Source organism: Psittacula echo (assembly GCF_963264785.1).
Source record: "Psittacula echo genome assembly, chromosome: 4".
Classification (NCBI taxonomy): Eukaryota; Metazoa; Chordata; class Aves; order Psittaciformes; family Psittacidae; genus Psittacula; species Psittacula echo.
Genome location: NC_137738.1, coordinates 55,084,013 through 55,097,821, shown reverse-complemented (window position 1 = coordinate 55,097,821; position 13,809 = coordinate 55,084,013). Strand labels below are relative to the sequence as shown.

At 44.7% G+C, this 13,809-nt stretch overlaps 1 protein-coding gene across 1 annotated transcript in view; it reads right to left on the bottom strand.

Annotated features, from left to right (window-relative positions):
- Positions 1-12,749, bottom strand: part of MAN1A1 (mannosidase alpha class 1A member 1) — a gene marked incomplete at its 5' end in the record, with an annotated part of 146,252 nt that extends 133,503 nt beyond the window's left edge. The window contains one exon of the mRNA XM_080616416.1: positions 12,156-12,749. Within this exon, the coding sequence (XP_080472542.1) occupies positions 12,156-12,749 (594 nt within the window). The remainder of the gene's footprint in view (positions 1-12,155) is intronic.
- Positions 12,750-13,809: the final 1,060 nt, after the last annotated feature.

Sequence of the window (13,809 nt, the reverse complement as noted above, 5' to 3'; positions counted from 1 at the left end):
CAAAAAGGCATGGACTAGGTGGCTGTCCAATAAAGTTCATGAAAAAGAGTTGCTGGACTTCCAAACTCAAGACAGCAGTAAATAGGTCAAAATCCTAGCTACAAGCAACATTTCTCTCCAATTAATCTGAACATGCCCTCACTAATCTCATTAGTAACATCAAACTCCAGCAATCAAGAAGCTGGAAAGTAGAGCTCCTACCTGAAGGGCCTCAATAGCTGAAGGAGCAAGCTGAGAGGCCTTGTGAAGCCAAATAAAAGCAAATGCAAAAATCTTACACATAATGTGGAATAAATAATCCCATGCCACAGTACATTACAAGAATTTACAGGCTAGAAAACAGCTTTGCAACAAGTGTCCTGGGGGTGCTGAGAAACAACTTGCTGAACACAAGTAAGCAAGACATCCTTGCCATGATGAAGGCTAACTATACAGCGGGCTGCATTAGCAAGAGTGCTTGCTAGCTATGGGAAGCAATTAGCACTTTCTAGGTGACATTCCTGATGCCCCAAATAGGAGCCTTATTCTTGGTTTTCAGCTCCTTTGTACCAATTAGAGGTTAAAAAACCCCCAAACAACTGAAAGCACATGATGTTGGAGAAGAGACAGCTGGGCATGGGTTTGTTCAGAATGAACAAACAAATAGAGGCAGCTTCTTAATGACTTAGTGGGTACTCATGGAGAAAAGGTAGCAAAGCTCTTCTCAGTGGTGCCTAATGGAAGGAGAGAAGGCAGTAGTCATCACCTGCAGCAAGACAAATTCTAACCAGATAAATAATAATTTAGAATTAGCTACAATAAGGGTCTTCAGACACTGAAATACATTTGTCCAGAGAGACTACAGAATCCCACTCTGCAGGGATTTTCCACACCTGAATGCACAGCACCAAACAACCTAATTTATCTTTTTTAAGGTATTTAACCCTACTCTAAGCAAGAGATCAGGCCTCCAGAGGTGCAGTGGTGAGTCTGAATTTCTATCCATCTCAACAGCAAAATCCTGCACAAGTCTAGGAGAAAGAACAAACAGGACTATGGTGTGCATGAATGCAGACCAACCATGTCTCCATAATGCTTTCAGATGATCAGGCTGCATATGAAAACTGCTTCCATAAAGCCTGAAAACTTTCTCACAGAACATCTACTTTATGCAGGGTTTAGTTTTATATAATAAAAAATAACTTGAGCAAAACTGATTATTGCATTATAAGGATTTCTTGCTACATCCTAGTGTTCTGGATTTTTCTTGCAGCATACGTATAATTATTTTTTCAATTTAGATGACTATTTGTAAAAAAAAAAAAACCCATACCTTGTATTTTTCCAAAGTGTTTATTCCGATCAGAGCACGCCCCCAACTAGCTACATCTTCAATTACAGACAACAGAATTTATCATTTACCAATTGTACAATATATTTGACTTATGGAAAATATACATATGAAGAGAGGTACAAATACATCTCTGTTCAATATATGAATACAGTGGGTTGGATGGTTTTTTTTTGTTTGGTTGGTTTTTAAGAAACTGCATGAAGAGACTTACAGGCTTTTCTTCAGAAAGTTCATATTTTGAAATGCCCTTCTTGATCTGTGATGTCACTTCAACTCTTGACAAGATCACACATGTTTCTATGAAAAGTCAGTTCAGGTTCAATGCCATGCTTACTGTAGAGCTTTACAGAGTAAGACATAAAAAATACCAGTCAACTTGCAGTTTGTCTTTACATAGCATAGTTTTTCCCATGATGATTCTTCATACAGTCTCACCAGAACAAAGCAAACAGCATGCAGCTTTAAAGTACTATGACTTTTAAAATAGGTAATGTGTATATCTCTCCTGCTCTCTAAATCGGAATCAGATTTTCTATTGCATGATGGCAGGGGGATCACTGCAAATGATTAACATCTATTTGTCTTCTTTAAACTTGAGTTTAAAGAATCCAGTATTACTATCTAGGTCCAACACAAAATGTAAAGTGCAATTCTCAAAATCACAGATGGGTGGAGAACTATAACCACAGTAGCAGGCAACTGAATTTCCCTACAGACAGCAATATGGGCAAAGCTTTATCATTAGTATCACCACTCAGTGCACCAACAGATGTCAGTGCTCAAAGGCACTGAGAAAACTGACAGCAGAGTTAAAGACTGGGTCTGCATATGTGTGTCTATCAGTGAATAGTGAAATTACTATCTCCTTAAGCACTATACTTTGAAAGCAAAATGATTTTTAACTTGGTATTATTTTCCACAAGCTACTTCCTATTTCCTTGGAAGAAAGCAGTCCCTGAACAAAAGAAACCACAAAAGGCAGATGTGTTTATTATGCAATGGACTACGAAAAATATGCAGATACTCTGGGAAAAAAAAAAAAAAAAAGAAAAAAAGCCTCACAGCAGTCTGAATACTAATTAAAGAAGCAAGCCACACTGATCTAATGCAATTTTATTACAGTGTTTTAAAAGCATATACTGACTTTGAGTAAAGAATTAAAAAAGAAGGTATATGTTGCCAAGCAATAAGATCACCCCTCCACAAGTCAGAAAATGTAAAATTCTGGAAAAAAGCAAACGGCATTTGTTTTCCTTTCTACTTTATTCATATAAGCAATATGCAGCACTGCCTCTAACCTGAATGCCAGCAACATGTATCTTCACAAGAAGTGTAAAGCTGCATGCTTTTACATTAAAATTGCAAGGCCTGTTTCTGCCCAGCATCAGAGAAAAAAAGTTGATTCTTCTGAAATAATTTTTTGAGATGCACACAGGAAGTCTTGTAACAGCCAGATGTTTCATAGTCATCAGCTCATTCATTGCACAGAAAATTTTGGTCCTTTGTTCAATACTGCCTACCATCTCTGCCGATCTTCAAGTATTTTCTTACCTTACTGGAGATTTGCATTTTGAAAAAAGGCCCCAAGTTTCTTAGAAGCCAGACTTCCATTCACTTGCTTTATTCCTAAGACAACTTAAAAGCAAAGGTACATATAGTTTCCAAGAGAGAGTGGGAGGACAAATGAAAGTAGATTTTACACTTGCAGTTACCTTTGAATAACAGACTGTGTAGCTCAGTGTTCCCACAAGGGCTGTGTTATAAGAATGTAACAGCAGATTATGTGCTCATCCAATCTCTCTGAAAAACTTTCAAAATTAGAGGCATCAGAATGAGCAATACCTGTATCTTCATAAACACCAGCTATAAAATCCAATCAGCTCACTGCAGCGTTATAGCAAGTTGTCATACTGTTTTGTACCACCATTTCTTGGTTACAACAGAGTTCAAACGGAAGATTTCAAGATGCAAGAAAGGCAGACTGGGAGTTTTGCTATCCTACTTGCCTTCCTTCAAAACACCACTGGACCAGAGCACTTGATCCCAAGTACTGGTTAAGAAGCTCACAGCCAGCAACCTCAACACAGAACCAGGGAGCCTCAGGTTTAGCCTCCTCTGTTATCAACAGTGTTATTAGCAGCAATTCAGCGGCAAACCAGAGCTGCCTATGTGCAGCAGTGAGCCAGTCTCCAAAGCCCAGGATTAAACTGACCCTAGTGAGCTGACATGCCCAGGCTAGAGACCCACAATGTGGGTAGGAAGAAAGACAGTCTTTGCTCAGCACACAGAAACAGCCCATGGTTTAGTGGGAAGCAACCAAAAAGGATCCAGGTAATCAAGCTCTGCTCCTAAACCTGTCACAGTGTGCAATCTTGTGCAAGTCACTAGACCCCTCTCACCCCTGAAAAAACAAACTGCTTTCTCACGGTGGCAAAGTCTTCTGGACTCTTTGCAGGCAAGGTTGCAGAGCACTGTGATACAACAGCGGCTTAACCACAATTCTGCAAAAGGTTTCACTTACTCTGGTTCAGGCAAGCATGTGCTTTATTACTCACCAATTATGTTTTCATGACAGACTTGCAGACCCAATTTATAAGGAGTCATGGAAAACAGAAAACCAAAGATGCTGCTTAGAAGTGTGCACACATTCTTTATATCACATGCTTACAAAAAACAAACCAACCGCAAAACAACCAAGAAAAAAACAAAAACAAAACCCAAAAAAACACACTAAAAATTTTTTGTGGATTAAGAGATTTTCAGACAGAAGAAGGAACCAGTATACTGAGTATTTGGTACACTGACAATATTGATTAATTCAATCCCTAGGCCTACCTAAACAATTATTTTTTTCATTTGTAAAAGGACAGTTCTAGAGTAACTTTGAAATAGACCACAAAATACTCCAAAACTGAATGTCTAAAGCATACTGTACACAGAGGCACATCTGAACAGTTGAATTTGTTACCAAAAAAGCAGTGTTTCACCATCTCTGTACCATCTCAGGTGGCAGTTTACTGCCAGAAGTGCTGCACTGTTAGACAGCTGCAAACATTGAATCAAAGCCACTTTTCAGACGTTATTACTCTTATTCTGCAAAATGGTAGGAAGATAAATTTACTGTTTGTGAATAAAAGAACTACTTTTTAGGATATCCTATTTAAGTTGAAAACCACAGAAATTTATACCTATGCTGGCTCCCCAAAATAGAAAATAATAATAAAAAAGTAAACAAACAAACCAAACCCAGCCAAACTGAAAGCTAACATACTCAATTCACACAGCAATATGTTCCAAACAGCTTTAAGAAAAGATCTGCCCATCCAACAGTTATATGGGTGCTTCTGTAATGACATTAATTACCTTCCATAAGAAGTGCTGTCTCCTGTCTGCCCATGATTTCCTTTCCATAGTCCTGCGTTTTCATTAACATTCAAAGAAGCTATCAAAGCCTGGCTGTCTACCACTCTTATTTTCCCCCTGAATGAGATAAGACATTTTTATGACCTTAGCAGCAGATTTTAATAAACAAGTGGAATTTTTCTGCTTCACTTTGCCCACAGTACAGAACCACAGCCTTAAGCAACTGTACTTACCAACATTATGATTTACTCTATTTCTTTATATTAAATGGCTGCCATAGGGTGCTATACTAACATTAAATACAAAATCATCACCATGAGAATATAACTTTTGCCAAAATGCAGGAGAGATTCCATTTTAAGCTTTACCTCGTCTCTTTGCGTCACTTTATTTAGCTTCCATGAAGAGTCCTGTGTGTCTGGAATTTACATTTTGCCTTTGCATAAAACGTGCATGTGGGTTTTCAGTTAAAGAATTAATCATGTGCTCGTTTTTTTGTGAAAGCCAGATGTTTTCCACTGAACATTTAAAGCCTTTTTCATTTCCCCATAATTCTGAGGATCCAGCTACATGGGACATTCAGTTTTGGTAAATTTATCTGTTTAGAACATAGAAGTCTGAACGTAAGAAAAATAAATATTATTCTTAGCTCACAGAAAACAGGTGTAAGGCTGAAAAAAGCCCCAACCAACTACCAATGAGAATACACCCAATTCTAGTCAAATACACACCCATCCACACTCTCAGACATCTGAGACATCCCTCCATCTCACGACCAATGTTCAAATGAGACAGGCATTTACCTGCATGACAGAAACTTCGACTTATTTCACTGAAAAGAGGCTGCCAGGTTCTCAAAAAAAAAAAAAACAAAAAAAAAACAAAAAAAAACACAACAACAAAAAACCCACCAAAAAAAAAACCCGAACAACAACAAACAAACAAAAAATAGCAGCTGAAGCAACTCACCTGAAACAATGTCCCCCCTAAAAGCACCTTTAGGGCCCCCAGCAGAAAGAACATTAACTGGGCAAAGGCATACCCTATTTCATGTCTTGTGGACAAAAAGATGCCTCAATTCCGTTCTCCTCTACATTGCTCTCCTTTCAAATGCATTTGCTTAGTGGTCATCCACTGCTTCCGCTGTGCTCAGACCTCCACAAAGACATTTTGGTTCCCTAACCCAACAGGCCACGCACCCAACAAAAGTGGATAGAACTGGCTCTGCATGGGGTCTGCCAAGAGGTTGCTCAACAGACTCATTGACTCATACTCTTGGTAACTCGGATGAAGCTCCTCTGCATCTTGTAGTGCCATTATCCTTAAGCAAGCAATTTAACTTACTGTTTTGTGACATTTTAGATGCAAGATAACCCCTGCCACTTCCAGCTGCCACTTCACAGGAGCACAAATATACCAACAAACCCAGGGAAACTGTCTACAGCCCCGTAAAGATGCCCTTAACTTAGGCGTATAAGGTACCTACCTATCTACCATATTTGATTCCCTGTATTTAGGCACCTGTATTTAATTCACCTCCTTAGTGCATTTATAAGACCATTAAAAAAACAAAAACAAAAAACACAAACAAAACCCTATAATAAACAATGTTTATCAGGAAGGAAGGCACTGCAAAACAATCAAAAAGTAGATACAAGAATTCTGAAGATTATGGGTAGGTAAATAAAACCTTGGGGGGGGGGGATGTCAAAACTAATTTTAAACTCCTTCAACAAACTGAATGGCAGCTACAAGATGGCAGCATTAAGATCACTCAGTGCTTTAAGAAAACTTCTTTTGAAATGCATTGCATCATAAGCATGTTTACAGGAATCACCACACTGTTTACATATTACATGTAAACTTTTCTTTCACTTTATCTTGTTCTTAAAGAAATGTACCATCAGGGAACAAGAGATTTTTCTGTTTGAAAACCAAACTGTTTAATACCATCACAGCTGCATTTTAACTCCTTCCCTTCCTGTGAAGGCTCCCACGACCTTCTTCCCAATAAACTTGCCCTGAATCTTGGGTCTACGGGAGCTGGCAATTCCTGCCACTGTGTTTCTTTTCCCCTTTTCTGTTCCAAAAACAGGGTCTGGGAGGTAACAGTCTCCTGAAGTGCAGCACTTCAGCCTGCTACAGAAGGTTATTACAGTAGTTGAACCTTTGCTTTGCAAATGTCACATTGCAGAAATTCAATTTTAACAGAGAAGCTAGACTAGAAGATCAGATATCAGCTTCCAAAACGAGGCTACCTGAAAGAGGTTTCGTACCTCCTTCATCCACAAAGTACTATGGCTTCCTCACCACAGCCAAAACTAGCACCAAGTCCACCCTTCCATTAAGACCTTCAATTTACCAACTTGACAGAAAACTATTCGACTTCTTTGCTCTGGCCATTTTCTGCTGGCTTAGTGAGCTGAAGCAGCTTACAAAGGGCTACCATGCAATTAACACAATGTAGACAGTGGAAGACGGTCAAAAACAGTTAAGAGACCTCCCCTCCTCTTTTGACAGCAAAAAATATTAGTGAGCTCACCTTGTTTTACAAAAATCACCAAAAGGAAATAAATCTTCCCCCAACCTGGAAGTGGACTCTCCTAAGCAGCAGCACCTGGATACCAGGCAGTAGGAAAGAAAGTGGGAAATCACAAGGGGCCAACCACCCTTTTTTGGCAGCAAGCCACTTTCTATAACTTTGGCATCACTTCTCCTTGTTAATGGGGAAGTTCTGATTATGTCCAAGTACTGCTATGTCAAGCATGTACTCGACTTCAATTAATGCTTTTTACCATGCTCACAAGCATTCCTCCAGATAGTTCTGAACTTCCTTGAAACACTACTGTGACTTTTTGCTTAACTTAATGACTTCCAACTAAACTGCATAAAAGACACCATAGAAAAGAGTTAAACAAACCAAATGAATGCTGAAGGCTTATGTAGCTCCAGAATTCACACTGGCAATACAACCTCAATTCAGTTCTTTATAGAAAGGCAGCCTGAAGAGATCTTGAGCTGCAAAGTCTGTTTTGCTGACTTGTGCCCATTGCCCTGTTCAGCTCAAAGGACTGCTACTCAGGAATGACCACAGAATCAGTGAATTAAATTCTCTCCAGGACTTCTACTAGAGGACTGAAACAGTTGATAGCTGTACAAGTATTTGGAGCACTGCATGATCATGCTCTTCAGACATCAATTCCAGTTTACCAAGGAGGCTTTTAGCCTGAAAACATGTCCAAACAGCTCTGACCAATAATGCGTACAGTTTGCAAGCCTTGTACAAGAACAGCACAGCCACATTAGTATGGTGCTCCACCAACACCAATAGCTTGCTGTTCAGCAGGATTAATTAGCCTGGGCAGAGCACCGCACTAATGTGATTATATTGCTTCTAGTACCTGAGCTAGCACATTCATCATTTTCTATTCCTTTCCTCTGAAATAAAGAGTTCAGTTTTTGCTGTTTTCTTAACACCTAAATAATTCAATTATTCAATTTTTTTTTTTTTTTTGTTGGGGGGAGAGGGCTTGTGAGGGGTTTGAAGGGAGTGAGAAGAATGAGATTTGGAAAAGATTCAAAGTCAGATTTCCCTAATTGAAACTGTGCATCTCCTGCCTTGATAGCCTGTCCCCACTATTACCATTCTCTTCTAATCACTCCCATTCACGTTAAGCTGCCACGTTTTCCAAACTGCCTATGCATCTGCAAGTCTTCCCTGGACACCAGAAATAATTATGTCCAGCCACAACCAGCAATGAGAAGAGCGGACCAGAAGACTTTCAGCTTATTTGAGTGAAACAGAGTCATCATTGCCTTCCACTGCCCCCCCCCCCCCCTTTTTTTTTTTTTTCTTTTTTTTTTTTACAGATAGGGAAAAGCTCACAGCAGGTACTTGCTCAGAAGAGGGGTCACCTCTCAAGGCAATGAGAGGAAGAACAAGAATATAAACCACAACCTCCTCATTCACCAGCTGGGGCTCCTATCAGGACACTGAAACCGAGACCAGTGTGAGTTATACCAGGTACTCAGACCCTGATGCAAGTTACAGAAATACCAGAGCATCAGTTGAACTGCCCAAAGAACTGATGTTCTGACAAAACACAAGTGTCTTTGCTTAAGGCTTCCTGAGACACCTGGCATGAGGAAGACACTCAGAGCAGGCAACATTAAGTCAGCCAGCAAAAAAATCAGCAGTTACAAGCAACTGACAGCAGTTTTACAACAGGAAGTATGTGGTGAAACCCTCTGCCAGCAGTACTGACAGCCCTCCTTTTGAGTTTGCCTGTAAGTCATCATCAGAAAAGAAACAGAGGAATATTGCAGCACCTGTTAGTATCTCTGGTCTTTGGCCCACATCCCTTATCTGTACAGGCACACCTGTGCACAGGCAGGCCCTGGAGGTGTAATGGTGGGACAGATGCCACACACAAACCTTGGGAGCAGCTGTATTGCTCTGACAGAGTGGAAGGCAGCAACAGTAATACGACTGCCACTTGTCCGTGTTTCCACAAGTCTTTTAGTTGCTTGATAAGCACTTAGCAACTTATTTTTCTAGTTAATTATATACATCTATGCTGGTTTCAACAATGAAAAAGGTTCAAGAATCTTTATATTCCCACCTTTATCAAGTTTCACTTTTCTTTTTCCTTTTTTTTAAATACAAAAAGGTATGCCATAGAAAAAGTGGTTAAAATTTCTATAACAAAACTTTGTTAAGAAAAGCTATAAAGCCACAATGTTTTACTGTTTTGTGATCACAAATCATACTGTGCTGGCTAAACTTCTAAACACCGATTTCAAATTAAAAAAATTAAACAGGAAATTAACAAAATATCCCCAAGCTCTGTCCCATCAGCTTCATGTCATCATGTTGATGAGACGGGGCTCTTCCATGACAGAAATATAGAGAACAACAAACTTATATTTTTGGCTTTCTTTTCCTTTAAAGTAGCCTGCTTTCTCGTGTCAAAAATATCTACAAGAATAGTTTCCAAGTTTGAATTCTAGGTATAAGATGTACATCATACAATGCAGACACAAATTCCAGGCATAAAAAAACCAGTATGAAAGCAGAAAGATTTTTTTATGTTTGCACCTCCAGCATGCAACCACCAAGCACAAGCAGATACTTTAAGGGATACTTCCAGTTTCTGTACGTATACAGTTAAATACAAGCATTCATACTTTAAAAAGTTACAATGTAAATCTACTTCCAAAAAGGCTGCAGGTTAAGAATTTCGAGAAGAGCTTGGAAAGAAGGAACATAAAAGCAACATATGTTGGAAAGCAACATAAAGGCCAACATATGAACAATGCGAAGCAAGTTAACACCGAATAGGAAACACTGTTTTACAGCCAAGTGGGACAAGGTGGGGACAGTATGCTTTATTAAAAAAAAAAAAAATCAAAGCAGACAAGACACCGGAAAAAAAAAAAAAAAAGAAAAAAAGAAAACAAAAACCCAAACCCAACAAACCAGGCACAAGCAGTTAAGTAAACAACATGTTAAGATCACATACTGAATCAGGAGGAAATGACACTCCCAGAAACAACACAGTATTGAGGACTCATACTGAGGTAAGAAATTAAAATAAAGATCTGGAAACTAGGTGCAGTCTCTCTGTTATCTCCTATGCTTACATGGACAGAAATCTGCTTTGGACAGTTACTGTGTTGTTGGTGGCTCCTGTGTAGGAGTGGAGGAGAAAGAAGACTGATAGTATGGAAAGGGAGGAAGAAATATTGAAGAGATACTGGAATATATATGTACATACATATATACACAAACATACAAATATACACATACACATCTGGATTCATATGTAATAAAAGAGAACTTGGACTAGTTGTCACATAGCAAGGCAACCAAAAGCAGCAGTATATTTAAGTTTTCTCTTCTTCTCCCTGCTTATTTACTTGTTCCAGTCTTCTACACTACAGGACTGTGTTCATCACGTTTGGAGCCTCATTACTTCTACATACTTCTACATGGCAATTCAAGATAACTAGAAAGAGTTTGCTGGTGTTTCTAACTGCTCTATGTGCCTCGGGGAGCCTGTGTGACTAAACCAGAAGACAACATAGCCTCTGCACACTTCAAGATGTGGTCTATACCATGTGCGCGCTCCTGAGAGTTTCTCCCTTCAAAATACCTTTGCGTTGGTATTCACTGCTTATGACTGCTGCACAATTTGCTAAAATAGTTAAACTGATGCAAGAACTCTAGAGCACAGCACATAAACTTGAGATTTGTGAGAGTGCAGTATCTGATGCTCTGTAAGATGTCAGGGCTCACTTTTCAGACCACTCTGTACAAACACAATAAAAATATATCAGTCCAAATAAGGCTAATAGTGTTTCACAAACAGAAATACTCAGTAGTTCTGGTCTCACTCCTATCACTACAGAACAGGAAACGTATGCTACTAATTAATTCATAAAATCTAATTTCTGCAGGCACCTGAAACTGTCAGCTCGATAAATAAACCAGCCAGTAATGATGGGAAGATGAACTACATTATCAAGGAAATTCTTCTGTCAGAGGACCGTGTCAAGCTCTGCTCAGGATAGTCTTGCCTATACAGAGTTTGGGGAATTTCTCTAAGGAAGGACTTTACAACGGTACCTGAACTAACCGAGCAGCAAGGAATTTGTCAAAACCCACAGGGTGCAGACACCTTACCGCTATAACCTACACTGACTGCATTTTCCCAAACATCCTCAACTCTTTCGACAGCCGCTATCACTGAGCAGTGAACTGCACCAAAACGGGACGTACGTATCGCGACATTCCTAAGCCGCTGCATCGCACCTCGCGCCCGGGAGCTCACCCAGCTTAGCCGGGACAACTCCTTCTCTGCCACCGGTGCGGCACAGGGAGGGTGCCGACTCCCGTCCCTGTCGACCCATTCCTGCGCCCCAGGGACCCGTTCGCCGGTCACCAGCCGGCGGCCGAGCCCGGGATGCCCCACGGGGAGAGCAGGCGGACCCGCGTGGCTTCACGTTCCCTGGGCCGCTGCCTCCAGCTCTCTCACGGCCCCTTTTCTCCCCGGGTTTCGGTGCAACAGCGAAAGGAGACTGGTAACGTAGGAAAAGAGAGAGAGAGAGAGAGAGAGAGGCAGGGAGGGAGGGATGGAAGGAGACGCAGCCGGCATGGAGCGCGCCCAGCACCGGCAGTGCCGGGTCCGCAGGCAGCGCTCGCTCCACGGCCGCGCACGGGTGCGAGACGCAACGCGGGCTGCCAGGGTGCAACCGCGGGCGATGAAGCCGACCTGCACGGCTGGGTTGCCGAGTGAGGCCCGGACGGAGAGACCCCGTCCAGCACGGAGGAGGAGAAGCAGGAGGGCTCAGGACTCCCCCTCCAAGTCCCCTGCCGCCAGCCCCGGCAGCTACCTGTTGCCCCGCGCGAGGATACCGAGGTGCGGTCGCGGGAGCAGTCCCGTCCGCCGCCACCCACCTCCTTGATTTTGTCTCTCTTCTGCCGGACGGCGGGGTCGGAAGGCTCCTGCCCCACGGCGCCGACGGGCTGGCGGAAGAGACGCTGGGGCAGCCCGGGGCCGCCTGCCTCCTTCCTGCCGCGGGCGTCCTGCAGAAGTTTCTCCTTGTCCTGACGGATGTCCCTGCGGATCTCCTCGGGCAGCTTCTGCAGCGTCTCCTTGGCCTCCCGCAGAGCCCGCTCGTGGTCCGCGCGGATGCGCTCCAGGCTGCCCGCCCCGCCCGCGGCCGCCGCTGCCGCCACCGGGCCGCCTCCAGGCTGCGGCGGGGCGCGGGGCTGCCCGCCGGGCGGAGGCGGCGGCGGCTGCAGGGCGGCCGAGTGGAAGAAGACACCGCTGAGGAGCTTGGAGGAGTCGGGCAGAAAGAAGATGGCCCCGAAGCAGAGAGTGATGAACGCGCTGAACACCAGCAGCAGCACAAACTTCTCCGTCAGCCGGAACGCGCCGGGGCCCGCCGCCTTCCTGCCTCCGCCACCCGCGCCACCGCCCGCGGGGCCGCCCAGCGCCCCCGGCCCCACCGCGCTACCGAAGAGCGGCAGCAGGCTGGCGGCGGGCATGACACCCGCGCCGCCTCAGGCAGAGCAGGGCAGCGCGCCCCGCCGCCGCCGCCGCGCAGGGACCGCACCGGACCGGACTGCTCGGTTCCGGCTCTGCCACCGCCCCCTCCCCGCCTCGGCAGCAGAAAGTTTCCTCGGGCGGGCGGGGCAACTTTTCCCTTCGGCGCCGGCAGCGCTCGGCGTCTGCGGGGCGGGCGCTGTCAGCTCCAACCCATGCTCCCGTGCCGCCGCCGCCGCGGGAGCCGCTCCCCGCTCCGCCCGCGCGTAACTGTCGGGCGGCCGGGGGCGGGGCGGGGCGGGGCCGCCGACGGCCCAATGGCGGGGGGGGCGGGGCGCGGGAGCTGCCGCCGCTGCTCTGCCGCCCTCCCGCGCTACCGGACCCCTCTGCTCCGGGGCTCAGCTCCGCGGAGAGAGGGCTTACCAGGCGCTGCCTGGCCGCCGGGGACGAGGCCGGGGGGGGGGACCGCGGCAGCTTGCGCCCGCCGGGTTACCGGCGACCCGAGGCGACGCGGCGGGCAGCCGGAGTCGGGCGCGCGGCCCCGGCACGTGGCCGGCGGGCAGGCACGCGCGCCCACGTGCACACTTGTGCACACACTCGTGCACACACACGCACACGCGTTGCACCGCCCCTCCTCTGTCCGAACGCGGGTGCGCGCACAGCGACACACGTGCAGATACGCGCGTGGCCTTGCACACCCGTGTGCACACGCTCGCCCGTGCGCACGACCAGGGAACAGTGCGAAGGGAGGCAGCGGCGCCAGGCGGTGCCTAGGCGGGCAGGCCGGGAGGCAGAGCCCTGCCCGCTGTTCTTAGCAGGACCCGCGTTCTCCGTAAAAACAAGGGGTTCGTTTTATTTCCTTTTCCTGCAGGTGAAGCTCTTGCGGGGAAGTAGGGGAAACTCATGTATCTATGTGGGGGTGGAAATTCAACTTCTCGTCTGCGCTAGTGCAAGTGAAATAACAAGGTGTTGGCACAAAGAAATGTCATATTTGATAGCTGATCAAATTGCTGCATCGAGGGCCTCAAGCCTCCCGTGAGAGCGAAAGTTTCAACAACAAGA